This window comes from Loxodonta africana, chromosome 12 (assembly GCF_030014295.1).
Source record: "Loxodonta africana isolate mLoxAfr1 chromosome 12, mLoxAfr1.hap2, whole genome shotgun sequence".
Classification (NCBI taxonomy): domain Eukaryota; kingdom Metazoa; phylum Chordata; class Mammalia; order Proboscidea; family Elephantidae; genus Loxodonta; species Loxodonta africana.
In genome coordinates, this window is record NC_087353.1 from 48,738,834 (window position 1) to 48,756,068 (window position 17,235).

General features: G+C 38.6%; 1 protein-coding gene across 16 annotated transcripts in view; it reads right to left on the reverse strand.

The window, feature by feature from the left end:
- The window catches only part of DMXL2 (Dmx like 2), a 228,420-nt gene that overhangs the window by 47,167 nt on the left and 164,018 nt on the right, over positions 1-17,235 (reverse strand). For 12 of the 16 annotated variants that reach the window (XR_010323573.1, XM_064295217.1, XM_003420523.4 and 9 more), the window contains 7 exons: positions 14,962-15,059; positions 14,376-14,541; positions 12,833-13,097; positions 10,158-11,245; positions 9,552-9,743; positions 7,624-7,700; positions 3,429-3,559 (listed from right to left, as the gene is read on the reverse strand). Coding sequence is in view for 15 of the 16 variants with exons in the window: in XM_064295217.1 (XP_064151287.1) it covers positions 3,429-3,559; positions 7,624-7,700; positions 9,552-9,743; positions 10,158-11,245; positions 12,833-13,097; positions 14,376-14,541; positions 14,962-15,059 (2,017 nt within the window). In the remaining variant the exon portion in view is untranslated. The remainder of the gene's footprint in view (positions 1-3,428; positions 3,560-7,623; positions 7,701-9,551; positions 9,744-10,157; positions 11,246-12,832; positions 13,098-14,375; positions 14,542-14,961; positions 15,060-17,235) is intronic. The other 4 variants (XM_064295218.1, XM_064295214.1, XM_064295216.1 and 1 more) reach the window with 1 other exon arrangement.

Consider the following 17,235-nt stretch of genomic DNA (forward strand, 5'->3'; position numbering starts at 1 on the left):
CTTTTATCATTTTGACATTGTTTTTTACATACTGACATCTCTGTTTCCCTGTTTTAAGTCTTTTAGCTTTGTTTTATTACTGAGAATTCTTTACCTAGGTTGCTATCTGGATGATGCTGTCCTGTGTCCTAGACTCTGGTTGTTGTTTGATGTTGTTTGTTCTCTAACTGAAGGGCTCCCTTTAATATTTCTTGTAAGTTTGGTTTGGTTTTTACAAATTCCCTTAATTTCTGTTTATCTGGAAATGTTCTAATTTTGTCATTTTTTTTTATTTGAGAGAGATTTACAGAATATACTATTCTTGGTTGACAGTTTTTTTCTTTCAAGGCTTTATAGATATGTCATCTCATTGCTTTCTTCCCTGCATAGTTTACACTGAGTAATCAGAGATTTGTGTTATTGTTCCCCTTTGTGACTTTTCGTTTTTCTCGAGCTGCTCTCAGGATTCTCTCTTTGTCTTTGTTTTTGGCAAATGTGACTTTCATAGGTCTTGGTGACTTTCTTTTGGGGTCTATCCTATAAGGGGTTCACTGAGCTTCTTGGATGGTCAGCTTTTGATCTTTCATGATATTTGGGAAGTTTTCTGACAGCAAATCTTCAACAATCTTCTCTGTGTTTTCCATTTTTTCCTGCTCTGGAATTCCAGTCATGCACAAGTTTTTGCTCTTGATTGTTTCCCAGATAATTCTTCATTTTTCACTCTGTTCTGATTTTTCCTCAAATGGCCTCCATTGATTTGTCTTCAATGTCACTGATTCTGTCTTCCATTGTCTCAAATTTGCTCCTAAGGCTTTCTATTGTGTTGTCTATTTCTGAAATTTTGTTGTTTACCTTTTGGGTTTCTAGTTGCTGTTTTTGTATGATTTTTAATGGTTTGTTTATTTTGACATTTGCTCTTGTATTTTTCCTGAATTTTTCTATGGCTTTATCTGTGTTTTCCTTGATTTTGGCCATGTTTTCATTGTGTTTGTTTGTGTTTTCCATGATTTCGTCTATTTTTTCCTTGGTTTTATCTGCATTTTCCCTGATTTCCTTCCTAATATCTTGGAGAACCCTAAACATTAGTCTTTTGAATCCCACGTCACATAGTTCCAGTGCTTTTTCTTCTGCTGCAAGGCTATCTGATTCTTTATCTTGGTCACTTGCTGTAGCCATCTTGTCCTGCTGTTTCCTATGCTCTGATATTGTCTGCTGTCTCCAAAACATTAAGGCATTACTTTCTTTATTCATTGATTGTATATTCATTTGTTTCATTCTGCTTTTTTGTTTTGTTTTGATATATAAGGGCTTGTGGGCTGGACGTGCTTTGCTGCTTGCTCATCTATGGGCATGATAGCTCTCATCACCTTACCTGGGTTGGCAGGGCAGCAGCAGGCAGGGCAAGCCTGCTTCACTGTATGTTGGTTTGGTGAGGTGGCTAAGGGTGGACTGAGTGGGCGCCGTCTGCTTCCTGATGTTGGTCCTGCAATGTGGGAGCATTCATAGCCCCTCACCAGATGGGCAGGGGTGTCAGATGGCGAGTAATACAGGCTCACTTCCCACCATTTAGCCACCATTCAAGTGGCTGGAGGGGAGGGTCAATGTAGGCTCAGTGTGGCGGCGGCCCTGAGTGCCAGGGTACTCAAGTTGTGGCCGCATGGCATAGGCAAGCAGAAAGTGGGGCGGGAGGGAGGAGGAGGTAGCATACAGGGTTAGGTGGGAGAAAGAAAAGAGAGAGAGAGAGACGGAAAAAAGGAAAAAAAGTGGTAGCACGGTGGGAGTCAGCAGGTGGTGGGGTAGACCTGTGGGCCTGTGGGAAACGAGGAGAGGTGGCATACGGGGCTAGGTAACAGGGTTAAAGAAAAGAAGAAAAAAGAAAGAAAAGGAAAAATAAATGCAGTGCATTGGGGGCTGGCAGGTAGAGACAGGGAGACCGGGGGTAGTGGCAGGACAGTGCTCCAGTGGCACTCCATCCTTGGCAGTGCTGCCGGGTTGGTGGGAAGGGGGGAAAGGTAGTATATGGGGCTAGGAGTGAGAAAGGAAAAAAATGGTAACACCATGAGGGTTGGTGAGTGAGGGCAGGACTGACCCATGGGCTGGTGGGAAGGGATGGGAGGTGGCTTATAGGGTTTGGTGGGAGGAATAAAGAAAAGAAAGACATAAAAAGAAAAAAAAAGGTGGCGCAGTGGGAGCCAGTAGGTGTAAGTGGGGCGAGGCAGGGATGGTGGAAGCCCAATGGGTCTCTAGCCACAGTGGTGAAGTAGGGCCAGCAGGAAAGGGGTGAGATCGTGTACAGGGCTAGGCATGAGATTAGAAAGGGAAAAAAGAAAAAAGAATTGGTGGTGAAATGGGGGCAGGGTGGACCCGGGGGCCAATGGTGAGAGGGAGAAGGAAAAGAAAAATAGCAGTGCTGTGGGGGCCAGCGGGTGGGTACAGGGTAGACCAGGGGTGGTGGAAGGCAAGTGGCTTTCTAGCCTCAGCAGCACAGCAGGGGCCTGGGGAAAGTGGCATATGAGACTAGATGGGAGGGACAAAGAAAAGGAAGAAAAAAAAATTGGGGGATGGTTGAAGCCAGCAAGTGAGGGCAGCATGGGCCCAGAGGCCGGTAGGGAGGGGAGGTGGCATATTGGGCAGGAAGAGAGAAAAGGGAAAAAGAAAGAAAAAAAAAAAGGTGGGGGGAAAAAAGCCACTAAAGCAGGCTTCTGTTGTGGACCCCGGCAGTGGAGGCAGCTGGGATGGGGCGGTTCTTGCTAATACTCACCAGAAGAGTGAGGGGTGGGAAAGCGTGTTTCTCTGGTTACCAGGTGCTCTGTCTCCTCTTGGGAGCTCCGTAAAGTTGCCTTCCCATAGTCCCTATCCAGGGTCGTTGGTGGCTATGTTTCAAGATGGTGATGCTGTGCCATATTAGTTGGCAGGGGACCTCCACACCGTATCTCTTCTTACTCTCTGTTTTCTGTCAGCTTCTTCTTCCGTTCGGTGTTTGTAGTAATTCTTTATCTCTTCATTTGATGCTCAGGTTTCCAGGACTGATGACTGTATCTGTTTTACTTAGTTTTTCAGGTTTTTGCTGCAGAGGAATAGCCTGGAGTATCTGTCTAGGGCGCCATGTTGGCTCTGCCTAACACAGCTCGTTTTTGAAGCCTTAACTTTCTGAGTCTTCAGAGAAAAACCAAACCCGTTGCCATCAATTTTGACTTGTAGCCAACCTATGGGCAGAGTAGAACTGTGCCATAGGGTTTCTAAGGTGCGGCTGGTGGATTTGAACTGCCAACTATTTGGTTAGCAGCCAGACAACATTATAGTACTTAAGAATTCCTAATCCACACCAGAAGACATCATCAAAAACAAACAAAAAACAAACACTATTCACCAAATCCACAAACAGTGACAATCCAGAAACTAAGTAGCTTTAAAAAAAGGAACTGTGAAAAAATATTTTAAATTCTTACCAGGCCATTGAGCAGGAGATGAATTCGGTGTTGCATGTTCTTCAATGCTTTCTGTTCTTAATCTTCGACGGTCACTTAAAAGAAGTCCTTGGTAAGCCATTCCTGTAAACTGATTTCCTTCAGTTTGACTGCTGAAACAAGTATGTTCTGTTATTTATTATCCTCATGGAAGTAGTAATTCACATGACATGCATCATTTATTTTAGATGATTTAGTAAAAAAAAGTTCTTAAAACTAAGTTCACTCTTCTAATGAGAATTTATTTTAGAAAGTTCTTGAAATGAGTTATAAATATTTATTAATAGTTTTATAAAACAAAATACCAAGATGATATGAATTTTATTTACTATGTTGGGCAGATGACATTTAGTTTTTTAAAGTCTTTTCCAGGGGCTACTTACTACTTTAAAATGTTTTCAGTTTTCTAAATGCTCCCATTTTTTTTTTAAATAATTTTATTGTGCTTTAAGTGAAAGTTTACAAATCAAGTCAGTCTGTCACATATAAGCTTAAGTACACCTTACTCCATACTCCCACTTACTCTCCCCCTGCGTCAGCCCGCTCCCTCCTTCCAGTCTCTCCTTTCGTGATGATTTTGCCAGTTTCTAACCCTCTCTACCCTCCTATCTCCCCTCCAGACAGGACATGCCATCACAGTCTCAAGTGTCCACCTGATACAAGTAGCTCACTCTTCATCACCATCTCTCTCCTACCCACTGTCCAGTCCCTTCCTTGTCTGATGAGTTGTCTTCAGGAATGGTTCCTGTCCTGGGCCAACAGAAGGTTTGGGGACACTGACTGCAGGGATTCTTCTAGTCTCAGTCAGACCATTAAGTCTGGTCTTTTTATGAGAATTTGGGGTCTGCATCCCACTGTTCTCCTGTTCCCTCAGGGGTTCTCTGTTGTACTCCCTGTCAGGGCAGTCATCGGTTGTGGCTGGGCACCATCTTGTTCTTCTGGTCTCAGGATGATCTAAGTCTCTGGTTCATGGGGCCCTTTCTGTCTCTTGGGCTCATAATTATCATGTGACCTTGGTATTCTTCATTCTCCTTTGATCCAGGTGGGTTGAGACCAATTGATGCATCTTAGATGACTGCTTGTTAACATTTAAGACCCCAGATGCCACACTTCAAAGTGGGATGCAGAATGTTTTCATAATAGAATTATTTTGCCAATTGACTTAGAAGTCCCCTTAAGCCATAGTCCCCAAACCCCCGCCCTTGCTCCGCTGACCTTTAAAGCATTCAGTTTATCCCGGAAACTTCTTTGCTTTTGGGCCAGTCCAGTTGAGCTGACCTTCCGTGTATTGAGTATTGTTCTTCCCTTCACCTAAAGTAGTTCTTATCTATTAACTAATCAGTAAATAACCCTCTACCACCCTCCCTCCCTCCACCCCTCTTAACCACAAAAGTATGTGTTCTCAGTTTATACTATTTCTCAAGGTCTTATACAATATTCGTCCTTTTGCATCTGACTAATTTCACTCAGCATAATACCTTCCAGGTTCCTCCATGTTATGAAATGTTTCACAGATTTGTCACTGCTCTTTATCGATGTGTAGTATTCCATTGTGTGAATATACCACAATTTATTTAACCATTCATCCGTTGATGGACACCTTGGTTGCTTCCAGCTTTTTGCTATTGTAAACAGTGCTGCAATAAACATGGGTGTGCATATATCTGTTCGTGTGAAGGCTCTTATTCCTCTAGGGTATATTCTGAGGAGTGGGATTTCTGGGCTGTATTGTAGTTCTACTTCTAACTTGTAAAGAAAACGCCAGATAGATTTCCAAAGTGGTTGTACCATTTTACATTCCCACCAGCAGTGTGTAAGAGTTCCAATCTCTCCGCAGCCTCTCCAACATTTATTATTTTGTGTTTTTTGGATTAACGCTGGCCTTGTTGGAGTGAGATAGAATCTCATCGTAGTTTTAATTTGCATTTCTCTAATGCCTAATGATCGAGAGCATTTTCTCATGTAGCTAAAACAATTCAGTCAGATCCCTTTGCATTATAATAGCCACCACGTTCCCTGTAGGGATGAAAGCCCAAGACAGTGGATCTCATATGCTTTGCTGGAGCTGGTTCTGTATTTTTAGTCCAATTAGGGAAGGATTTTTGGTCCCTGGGTTTTTTGTAGCTGCTTCTCTCAGGCCAGGAGAATAGATCAGGAAAAGACGAAAAAAAAAAAAAAAAGGAAAACCGCAGAGCACTTCACTCTCTGGCTCAGGAAATTCCAAGGTTAATGAAGCCGCCTGGGATGGGCAGGGGAGGGATCAGATAAATAGGAGAGAGTAGCACCCTGGAATATAGACAAAGCTACTTATCTTGTTTGGTGATGACTGTTTTATCTGAGATTCCCGAGGGGTGTGTAGCCTGTGTGTGTTGGCTGGGTCGAGATTGCCCCCGAGGGTCAGGCCCATGTCCTGTGCTTGTGCTGCCTCAGAAGCCTTGGTCAGTTCCTCCGCTCCCAGTCCAAAGCCCAGCACCAAGGCTTCCTGGCTGGGACGCCGTACTCCAGGCTCCAAAATCAGTCACTGCCTCCCGGTGACTTCTTGTCCTGTCAGCCGTGTCGCTGCGCTGCCTGAGTACACTGGCTGGGCTTCCCCCGAGGTCACTTCTGTGGGCTAGGGCTGCGACCCCTGTTTGCACTGTTTCAGGATGCCGTGCTCAGCTCCCCTGCGCACAGTCCAAAGCCCAGTGCCAAGGTTTTCTGACTGGGACGCTGGCTCCAAGCTCTGAAAGTAGTCGCTGCTTCCCCGTGGTTGTTCGTTCTCAGTCTCTGTCACTCAGGTCAACACTTTAGAACTGTGTTTGATGGTCAGGGTTCGTAGATTGTCACGTATGTGATCGATTCACTTGTTTTTCCGAGTCTTTGTTGCAAGAGGGATCCGAGGTAGCTTCTGCCTAGTCAGCCATCTTGGCCCCCTCCCCTCCCATTTTTATTAAAAAAAAAAAAAGTCAGAGATAACAAGACTACTGTTGGTATAAGCACATCTTAGGTAAAAAGTTTCAGGGTACTACTCTTTTGCATTTTTTACTCTGTGAAGTTGTGTAAGCTTAATCCTGAATTAAAATCTAATACGTCCTTGAGAACTATATTTTAGAAATACCTAATCCTAAAGCCAAATACCTAATCCTAAAGCCAAATGTGTCTCTAAATATTTACTTCCCTTTTCATAATGACTATTTTTGTGAAGCTGGGGAAAATACAAAAAAAAGAAAGTAAAGATGACTCATTGAGAGTCAATCATAGACTAAAGACTGGGAAATGCACATTTTTTTTTTTAAATATCCTTGGATTCTCAATTGGCACCATTTTAACCAGTGACAGTATCAAACAGCAAGTTGTTTTAGATTATTAAGATGACCACAGTCAACTGAATCAACTTTTTTAAACTTTAGATATCTAAATCTTTGAAGTTATTTATACCTGGCCTGATTGGAATCAAAACGCATACCATTTTGAGAGCGTAATTCTTCACATAGTATCAAATGTTCCAAAAAAGGCTGTTAAATTTACCAAAAAAAACCTAGACATATGTCTAATATATATTTAACATGTATCTATTTATAAACTTTTCATTTATTATCGTAAACAATTTAAACTGGATTATCTTTTGAAGTGATCAATTTCTTAGTCCTTTAATTGTCATTAAGATGCAAATTATACAATGATGAAAGCAATCTGTCATTTAGAGAAATTCAAACCATTACTTCTAACTGATATCATTTCCAAAGACTTTTACGTCATACATAAATGGATAAGTAAAATTGATTTTAATAATTCCATTTTAGGAATATACTTTCTCATATTTTACAAAGCATTTCCTCCTTCAATTGAAAATCAGTTAAACAAACAGAAGTTAATCCAATGGTAAAAAATAATTCCTAAGGGGGAAAAATTTAGAAAACTTCATATCATAAATTATTTTGGACAACGAACACCTTTTCTTGAGGAAAAAAAAAGATGGTGATGATGTTAATTTCCATTTGCTATCTATTATTTTCTATATTCCCTGTTGTTACTAGGTGACAACTAAATTAATATTATTCTTGTCTCTCTTCCTAAAGTACACATAGCAGTCATATTTGGGGATTTTTCAGTCCACAAGAAATAAAACCTTAATATAACTCTAGAACAGTTTATTGTTGTCACTATATTAGGACAGTTTCGGGTGATTTTTTCTTACCTGTAGCTGTGACTGTCACATAGCGCTTGGTAAATCGATGCAGAAAGTGATGCTGCTAGTGAATGAAGTGTGTGCACCTAAAACCAAAACAGCCAGAATTACATTTTATACTAACATTTTTACCCAACAATTACATCTTAAAAATTAGAAAACATTCATGAAATCACCAACGACCCGGACTGTACAAGATTACCACCTACTTTCAAACTTCTAAGATAACACTCACCCACCTTTATGTACATCCCTGCAAAAAAAGCCCACTGAGACACATCCACATCTTGATTGAATATTTACTTACTGTGAGTCTTTGATTTACCAGGCCGAGAATGAAATGCCAATGATCATACTAGTGGGACTTATTCTAGCCTACTGAAGATTAGCTTAAATAGTAATATTCCAAAAACACCAGAGTCAGAGTATGCATAGAATAGTCAGCACTTTTATTTAAGCTTGTCTTAGGAAACGCCTCTGGATAAATTTACTTGTTCTTTTCAAGAAGAATGAATTAAATCTGTTTAGTAAATACATCAATCACTGTGTGAAATGGCTGGTTTTCCAGAAAGCAAGTAACTTACTTAGTACTCATGAATGGGACATAGTCTTAGAATCTTAAATTTAGAAAATTTAAAAATTATCAATATAACATAAAAACCACATCCTAAAATGCCATACTGAATCAACACTGGACTCAGAAAATCTTAAAATCTGAAGAGAACTTAGAAACAGTTTCATACTCTGGAAGCCTTATCCAAATTTCTAAGAATTGGAAAAGTCTAATTAGAATTTATATGTATTTTATGCCTTCTCTATGTGCCCATATCCATTTGACAAATAATTTAAGTATTCTCCACTAAAATACTGATATAAATTAATTCGTGCTATAGTCTCTAATAGGTTAATATAATCAGTAAGTCTTGGGGTCTTCAGGAAAAACGTACTACCAGAGATTGAATGTGCCATTCAAACAAAAGAAATAAAAATTAAAATGTTAGGGCACCTGAGATAACATCAACAACTGGAGTTGGAAAACGCACAGCACAAGTAAGCTAGGCTATCACAGTGGAAGTCTGAACAACTCCCCAGGTCCTGCCTGCTCCCTGGTGTTCCTTGGAATGCATCAGTTTTTAAGTTCTCAGAGCAGAGCATAAGGTTTAATTTTGGGTACTAACCCTATCAAAACTCCAACTGCCCCTAACAATTACATACAAAAACCCAAAAAGAATTGTTGCCATTGAGTCAATTCCGACTCATAGCGACCCTATAGGATGGAGAAGAACTGCCCCCACAGGGTTTCCAAGGTTGAAAATCTTTATGCAAGCAGACTGCCACATCTTTCTGCCACAGAGCAGCTGGTGGGTTTGAACTGCCAACCTTTCAGTTAGCTGCCAAGCACTTAACCACTGCGCCACCAGGGCTCCTATTACATAAAAAAAAAAAAAAAAAAAATTACATAGCCCCCCAATAAATATAGTCACCAGGGAAACTATAACGAAGATACTCTGGGACCGTTTTTGATCACTCACGGTTCTCTCCCAGGTTCTCTCCCAACTTACATTTTTACAACATCTTGGCATATAAGCAAATAGGTATGTATATTTCTAACTTAATGGCTCATTTAAGGAAAATGGAGGATCAAAAGAAATACTGTGGCTAGGACACAGTCTAGAAAATGAGTTTTATTATGAAAAAGGATTTGCCTGTCTTAAAGGAAGGCAATAACTTTTCCAGAAGTAAGAAGAATGCTTACTTTTAAATTACATTTATTGGACAAATAATCTTGAATTAATAAAAAAAAATTAATAGGGAGAGAGAAATTAGCCCATAAAACCACTCTAAAATATTTCCTCTAAGTTCAAATTACAAGAAAAGTATAACATATTTATCTTCTCAGTGTGTATGATATCAAATGATCATAAACTTTACATTACCTTCACATCTTCAATATTGGGATGAGGTGGTGTTTTCATCTGAACGATGGTATAAAGTATATCATGGATGTGATTATTTAAGTACAATACAGGATTAGCTATGACTGTTTTTGTTGAAGCAATACTTGCTGAAAGCAGAGGGAGGGTAGTAGGCAATGGTAGTGGAGACTGGAGCTGCTTTACTGTAGTTTCCTAGGGAAGACAGTGGATTTTTTTTCAAAGTGGTTAAAATTAAGAAGAAAAAAAATTAATAATTATCTGATAAATACTGGTGATAAACATTTGAATAAAAGCAATATGTTCACTTACTTATTCATTCATCCCACCAGAATTTATTGAGTATCTGGTATGTACCAGGCACTATGCTAGATGTCAAAAGTACAAAGATGCATATAACATGTTGTGCTCTCAAGTTTCGAAGGCTACTCCTAATTACCCAATTTTAGTCTAAAAAGACCCATGGAGAGAGCAAATATCTGCCTCCTACAGACAGAGGAGCTAAACATATTTAGATTAGCTAGTGAAAGGAGCTTTATAGCTATAAATGGAAAAGCTAGTGAAATTATTAAAAATACACAAGATCGAAAATAAAAATGATGTTCATACCTGCTGGGATTCTTGTAGCAAAAATTTGAGTTCCATCCTTACTGAGGCCAGACCCCCACCTTGGGCCCCATGAAGGCTACAGTAACTAAGAAACACCCTTAGGAGATCTTGATTTTTCTGCAACCATAACTTCCGTCGTTCTGCATGCTCTCGTTTAGCCTGTAATCGTCGTCTTTCTATTTGGTGGCGCTCATAGGAACCAATATCTGGTTTGTCCACCATTTCTCCCTGATCCAGAAGATCACTTTCTTCTTTAGAATATGTTTTACCAGAATATTCTTTAATAACTGATTCATGATTACATATCTCATGCAAGGCAGCAATTTCCTTTTCAAGCCAGTTATAAAGTTGAAATCTGAGTTTCCCTCCATCTACTTCATAACCTGTAGCCAATGTTCTTAGTTCAGTCATGAGAATCTTTAAACAGGCTCTGAATTTTAGTTGTTCAGCAATCACATCAACTTCAGTGTCACCTTTAAGAGAATCCTCTTCCTGAGGAGTCAATAACATACTAGGGTCTGGGACTTTCTGATCTTCTTGTCTATCTTTTTCCCTGTCATCTGTACTTTTCATTACTAAACCAATGCCATCTTCTTCCTCTACTTCTAAGGCACTATCATTATCATGCTCTTCCCCCCAATCAAGATTAAGAGGTTCCTCATCAGCTTTTACTATTGGCTGACTCCAGTCAATCTGTGATGAAGCTGTATTTGACCAATCAGTACCAGAACTTCCATTGACATCTCTCAGAGTTTGTGATTCTGAAGGTATATCACCCATCTTCTTAGGAACGAAGTCAGGCTGATCGTTTTTTGCAGGTAAGGTAGATATTTTGGTTACTTTTGGAATTTTGGAGAGTACTTCCAAGGCTAAAACAGGGCATCCAACTTTAAAATGAGCATTTGCAGTGGTAAAGAATAATTTTCTTTCTATGAGGTTAATTTTATCAACAAAGTTTTTCTCAGTTTTGAGTCCTAAAGTTGCCAAAGTTCCTTCAGGGGAGGCAAGGTTTCTTCGAATAAGCAAAGGATGAGTTCGAAGATAGTTGTAAAAACTAAACACCATTGGGTTACAAGATTTGATGATAACTATAGAAACCAAACAGACACAACCACAAGGTATTATGTTAATCTGTACTTATATTTTAAAAGAATACAATTTGTCATCATTTATTCAAAATGGAAGACCCTTAAATATTAACCTAGGATAAGTTAAACTATGGTACATCCACACAATGTAGAACTATGCAATTAAAACAAAGAATCTCCTTATATGCTGCTATGGAGTGACACGAGGAGCTCTGGTGTTGTGGTGGTTAAGCACTCAGCTCCAAACCAAAAGGCCAGTGGTTCAAACCCACCAACCACCAACCACTCAGAAGAGATGACAGTCTGCTTCCATAAAGATTACAGCCTTGGAAACCCTATGGGGCAGTTCTACTCTGTCCTATAGGGTCGCCATGAGTCAGAATTGACTTGATGGCAGAGTTATTTATGGTGCGATGTCCAGGATATGCTAAGTAAAAGAAGCTATAGAAAAGTGTGTATAGTAAACTCCTTTTATATAACAAAGGGAAGAGGGAATATAAACACACACACACACTTGCTTGAAATTTCTAAACAGAAGCAAAAACAAATTTTAAAGATTGTTCCCATAAAAAGAAAGGGGGAAACAGAGTAGAGGGAGAAACAGAAGAAGAGGGGATGGGGAAAGATGCTAGATTTCTCTGAAAACATCTTGGTTTTATGTATTTATTTAACTGTTCTTCTGTTGGAAACCCTGGTGGCGTAGCGGTTAAGAGTTCGGCTGCTAACTAAAAATGATAGGCAGTTCAAATCCACCAGGTGCTCCTTGTAAACTCTATGGGGCAATTCTACTCTGTCCTACAGGGTCGTTATGAGTTGGAAATCACTGGACAGCCCCAGGTTTGGTTTTTGGTTTGTTCTTCTATTGATGACTCCTTAGAATGTTCCATTGTTTTGTTGTTGTTGTTATTGCAAACAATGCTGATAAATATTCTTCTGATGCTTTAAAAAAAACTCAATTATCTGGGCAACTAAGAGTAAAGGAAATTTACCACACAAGGACAAAGTTTTTTCAGGCTCATGCACTGAACTAACATGCGTAACTGCCCAGATTCCTACTTTCTTTTTAAAAGTTGGATATATGACCATGTGGAAAAAGCTGTATAACACGGTAAACAATCTGTAAGCTTCAGCTTAATATACGTGAAATTAGAATAACATGATATTCTTATCTTATGTATTTAATATATGGCTTTGACTGTAAAAATGTGTGTGGTCTTAACCAAAATCCAAACCAAACCCAGTGCTGTCAAGTCGACTCCGACTCATAGCAACCCTATAGGACAGAGTAGAACTGCCCTATGGAGTTTCCAAGGAGCACCTGGCAGATTCAAACTGCCAACCCTTTGGTTAGCAGCCGTAGCACTTAACCACTAAGCCACCAGGGTTTCCTGTGATGTCTTAGTACTACTTAAATTAGAACAACATGATAGATTCAATTATAAGTAGTAAGTGACTAATCCTTTAGCCACACAAAGTTTGATTTTTTTAATTGAAAAGTAAATCTGCTAATGACTGTTCTATATATCTGAGTACCAGTTCAGAAACTATCTTCCTTAAAAATATAGAGAAACTCACAAAATATCTTACCTTGAGGTTCATCCTCCTCCTTTGGTGTTTGTTCTAGTAATGTGTCCAAAGCTCGGGTGTAATCTTTCATTATCCAATAGGCAAGACTACGCAGAAAAGGATCAGGATGTAATCTTTTGCAATTGAATCCTGAGCCATCCTTCTGGCAACCCAAAATCTTCTGATTTAAGATGGCTATATAAGTTGATGAAGTCTCAAATTCAGATTCATACAAACGTGCAATAACCATGGCTAGCTGAATATCTTCCATTTTTTCAAGACATACCTGTAAGTTTAAATATTTAGAAAAACTTATTTAGAGAAACAAACTATTTCACCTATATCCTGAAATTTATCTACTATTTATATTCTCATGGTATGAGGGGGGGGCCCAGTGGTTGAGACAGTGAAAAGTAGTTAAATGACTGATAGGAGATTAAGAACAGCAACGATAAGAGACTAGAACTTAGTAGCTTTCAAACTAGAGAGATCATTAACGATAAGCATAAAACAAGGTATATCAACGTCATCTCCAAGTTAGGTCAATTTAAATTAATTACATTAGTTTTTAAATTAACTATCACTGTGACATTTGAATTTATGTACCAGTTCTTCTAAATTTTCAAAAATATTTTCATATCAAAATAATTATTACTATTTTAAAGGACCTTCTGTTTATACAGCAAATAGATATGCAACTTATAGAATAAAGCCACATATTCTATTCCTTCTCTCTGGGAGAGTATATTCTAATAAAATTTCTGACCTTGAGAATTTGAGGTCATTCAGGCAATATGAGGATTTCTCAATCAATCAATAGTTCTCTTCTTTGCCTGAGCATCTTCTAGGCTAAAACTCCCGTTTAAAAATTATAAGCATTTGTTGTTTTTAAAATCATATGCCTCAAATAGTTTTGAAAATTTAACTAATTCTAAATATAAAGTACTGACTTTATTGAATATTTAATATTTCTTCTATCATGTATTATTTCTATTCCTCTTTTTCCTTCACCTACTTGCATTGTTTATAGTGAGTGTACGTATACTATGAGGAAAACATAATAAACTGAAATGTGTAATTACTCTCATAATCAGCTGTCAGAATTATATATCAAAAAAAAAAAATGCTAGAGTTTTACCTCCTAACATTTTTCTTTTCCAATATCTAGGACAACTGTATTACAAGACAGTACAAATTACAATTTCAGGTCTTTATCTATGATATATTTCACTTGGAAGAAAAAGGTATTTGCCTTTCTGTAGCAGATAAAAAGGTTGTAGCCTATGAAGTTACATAGTTTGGAGTGACACGATGAACAAGAAGACAACATTCATAAACCATATTTTGCCATTTCTCATACATTTTACACATTGTCTGGAAATGTTTTCATTTCTGTTTATCCCTTGAGTTTCTTTACAGTTTTATTTACCACAGCACCACTGTTTAAGTTCAGCAGCCTCTGTAATTAGTCTCTGACCTTACAAATATATGACCAAAAAAAAATGACTTTTTTAGGTTTTCAATTTCTTAACAAGTATTTCAAAGCATGTTTTCTTATTTGTACCTCTATGGCATCTTTCAATGAACCAGCTAACAAGAAAAAAGCAGCAGATTGTTCAAAGCGCTGTTTTCCAAGTAAAGAAAAAGCATTTTTCAAAGCGGCTTTACGCCACCTATCTTCATTAAAGTTGTGGCTGAAAAATGTTGTCATTTTTTCATCATGCTGTGACCTGGGAATCAGAGCATAAAGATCAGTGGTTAAGCCAAATTTAAAATAAAATTACTCAAATATCCATCTAAAAGAAAAACAATAACTTCAGTGATAGGTATTCAACATCAAGCTTCTTTTCACTTCTTCCAATAAGGAAAGCTAGCATAACAATGCCCTACTGATACATAAATAGGAAGCATGAGCATTTTTTAGTTTACAAACTGCTTTCATCAACTTTTTTTCTACCCCACCCTTTAGGTTAAATTGAAAAGATATTTTGCTCATTTTTTACAGATAAAGCAACCAAGGCACAAAGAATTAAGCTGTTTTTTTTTTTTTTTTTACCAAGCTCATCTAACTAGTTTCAAAAGCACTAAGTTTCTAATTCTCAGCACAATCTTCACTTCATTAAACTGTGTTACGCGTTGATGCAGCTTACCTAAACAAACCCCATACTACTGCTTTCTTCTTCATTGAAAGATAGAACAATGCAGCATCCAAGGCATCATTGTTCCTTTGAAAAGAAGCTTTAGCAACCTAAACGGTAAATAAAATGTTACAGAAAATTAACTATTTGATATTACAATCAATTAATCAACAATTAATGATTTTCTGCTACTCCCAAGGCTGAAGGAAACTATGGAGATGGGAAAAAGTTGGTTCTATTCCACAACGTCTGCTATCTTACAATACATGGTCCTAGAGACAACCATTTGCATACTGGTAATTATAAAAAAAGTAATAGCAGCTAACATTTACTGACTACTTAATATGCACCAGACACCAGTCTAAGCACTTTTCACATTATCTTACTGAATCACTACACCCCATGAGGCACTAATATTAACCCTGTTTTACAGATGAGGAGAGTAAGACAGAGAGGAGTTAATTGCCTAAGGTCCCGAAGCAAGGGCTGAGAAGGGGTTGGAGCCCAGGTAGTAATAAGTCTAACACAGGAAATCATATGGAAGACAGAATATTCAATAGATGTCATCTTTTTTCTCAAAAATTAAACATATTACATTTCTTAATGTTTTCTAAAAGGTTAAAATGCTAATTTCTATCATATAAATGATTTTACAATTTAAGATTCTCAACTAATATTGATACAGATATCTGTGAATAGATTTCAATTACATACAGGTTTTTTTTTTTTTTAAAGAAGCACAGACAAAAATAAATGTTTTTTTTTTTTTTTGCTTATTTTTTCTTTCTTTAAAACTGTACTTTAGATGAGGGTTTACAGAACTACTTTCTCATCAAACAGTACACACATTGTTGTAGGACACTGGTTAACAACCCCGTAACATGCCATCACTCTCCCTTCTCAACCCTGAGTTCCCTATTACCAGCTTTCCTGTTGCCTCCTGCCTTCTAGTCCCTGCCCCAGAGCTGGTGTGCCCCTTTAGTCTTGTTTTGTTCCATAGGCCTGTTCAATCTTTGGCTGAAGGGTGACCCTCAAGAGGGACCTCATTACTGAGCTGAAAGGGTATCTGGGGGCCATACTTTCGGGGTTTCTCCGGTCTCTTTCAGGCCAGCAAGTCTGGTCTTTCTTTTTCAGTCACAATTTTGTTCTACATTTTTCTCCAGCTTTGTCCAGGACCTTCTATCATGACCCTGTCAGAGTAGTCAGTGTTCATAGACAGGTACCAACTAGTTTTACTGGACTCAGTCTGGTGGAGGCCATAGTAGATGTGGTCCATTAGTCCTTTGGGCTAATCTTTCCCTATATCTTCAGTTTTCTTCATTTTTCCTTGCATCCGAAGGGGTGAGACCAGTGTAATATCCTAGATGGCCGTTCACCGGCTTTTAAGACCCCACACGCTACTCACCAGAGTAGTTGTTGTTGTTAGTTGCCGTTGAGTCAGTCCCGAGTCATAGCGACCCTATGCAGAACAGAACGAAACACTGCCTGGTCCTGCACCATCTTTACAATCGTTGTTATGCTTGAGCTCATTGTTGCAGCCACTGTGTCAATCCACCTCGTTGAGGGTCTTCCTCTTTTCCACTGACCCTGTACTCTGCCAAGCATGATGTCCTTCTCCAGGGACTGATCCCTCCTGACAACATGTCCAAAGTATGTAAGATGCAGTCTCATCATCCTTGCTTCTAAGGAGCATTCTGGTCATAACTTCTTCCAAGACAGATTTGTTCGTTCTTTTCCCAGTCTATGGTATATTCAATATTCTTCACCAACACAATTCAATTCTTCTTCAGTCTTCCTTATTCATTGCCCAGCTTTCACATGCACATGATGCGATTGAAAATACCATGACTTGGGTCAGGCTCACCTTAGTCTTCAAGGTGACATCTTTGCTTTTCAACACTTTAAAAAGCGGTCCTTTGCAGATTTACCCAATGCAATGCATAGTTTGATTTCTTGACTGCTGCTTCCATGGCTGTTGATTGTGGATCCAAGTAAAATGAAATCCTTGACAACTTCAATCTTTTCTCCATTTATCATGATGTTGTTCATTGGTCCAGTTGTGAGGATTTTTGTTTTCTTTATGTTGAGGTGCAATCCAGACTGAAGGCTGTGGTCTTTGATTTTCATTAGTAAGTGCTTCAAGTCCTTTTCACTTTCAGCAAGCAAGATTGTGTCTACGTAACACAGGGTGTTAATGAGTCTTCTTCCAATTCTGCTACATTGTTCTTCTTCATATGGTCTGGCTTCTCAGATTATTTGCTCAGCATACAGATCCAATAGGTATGA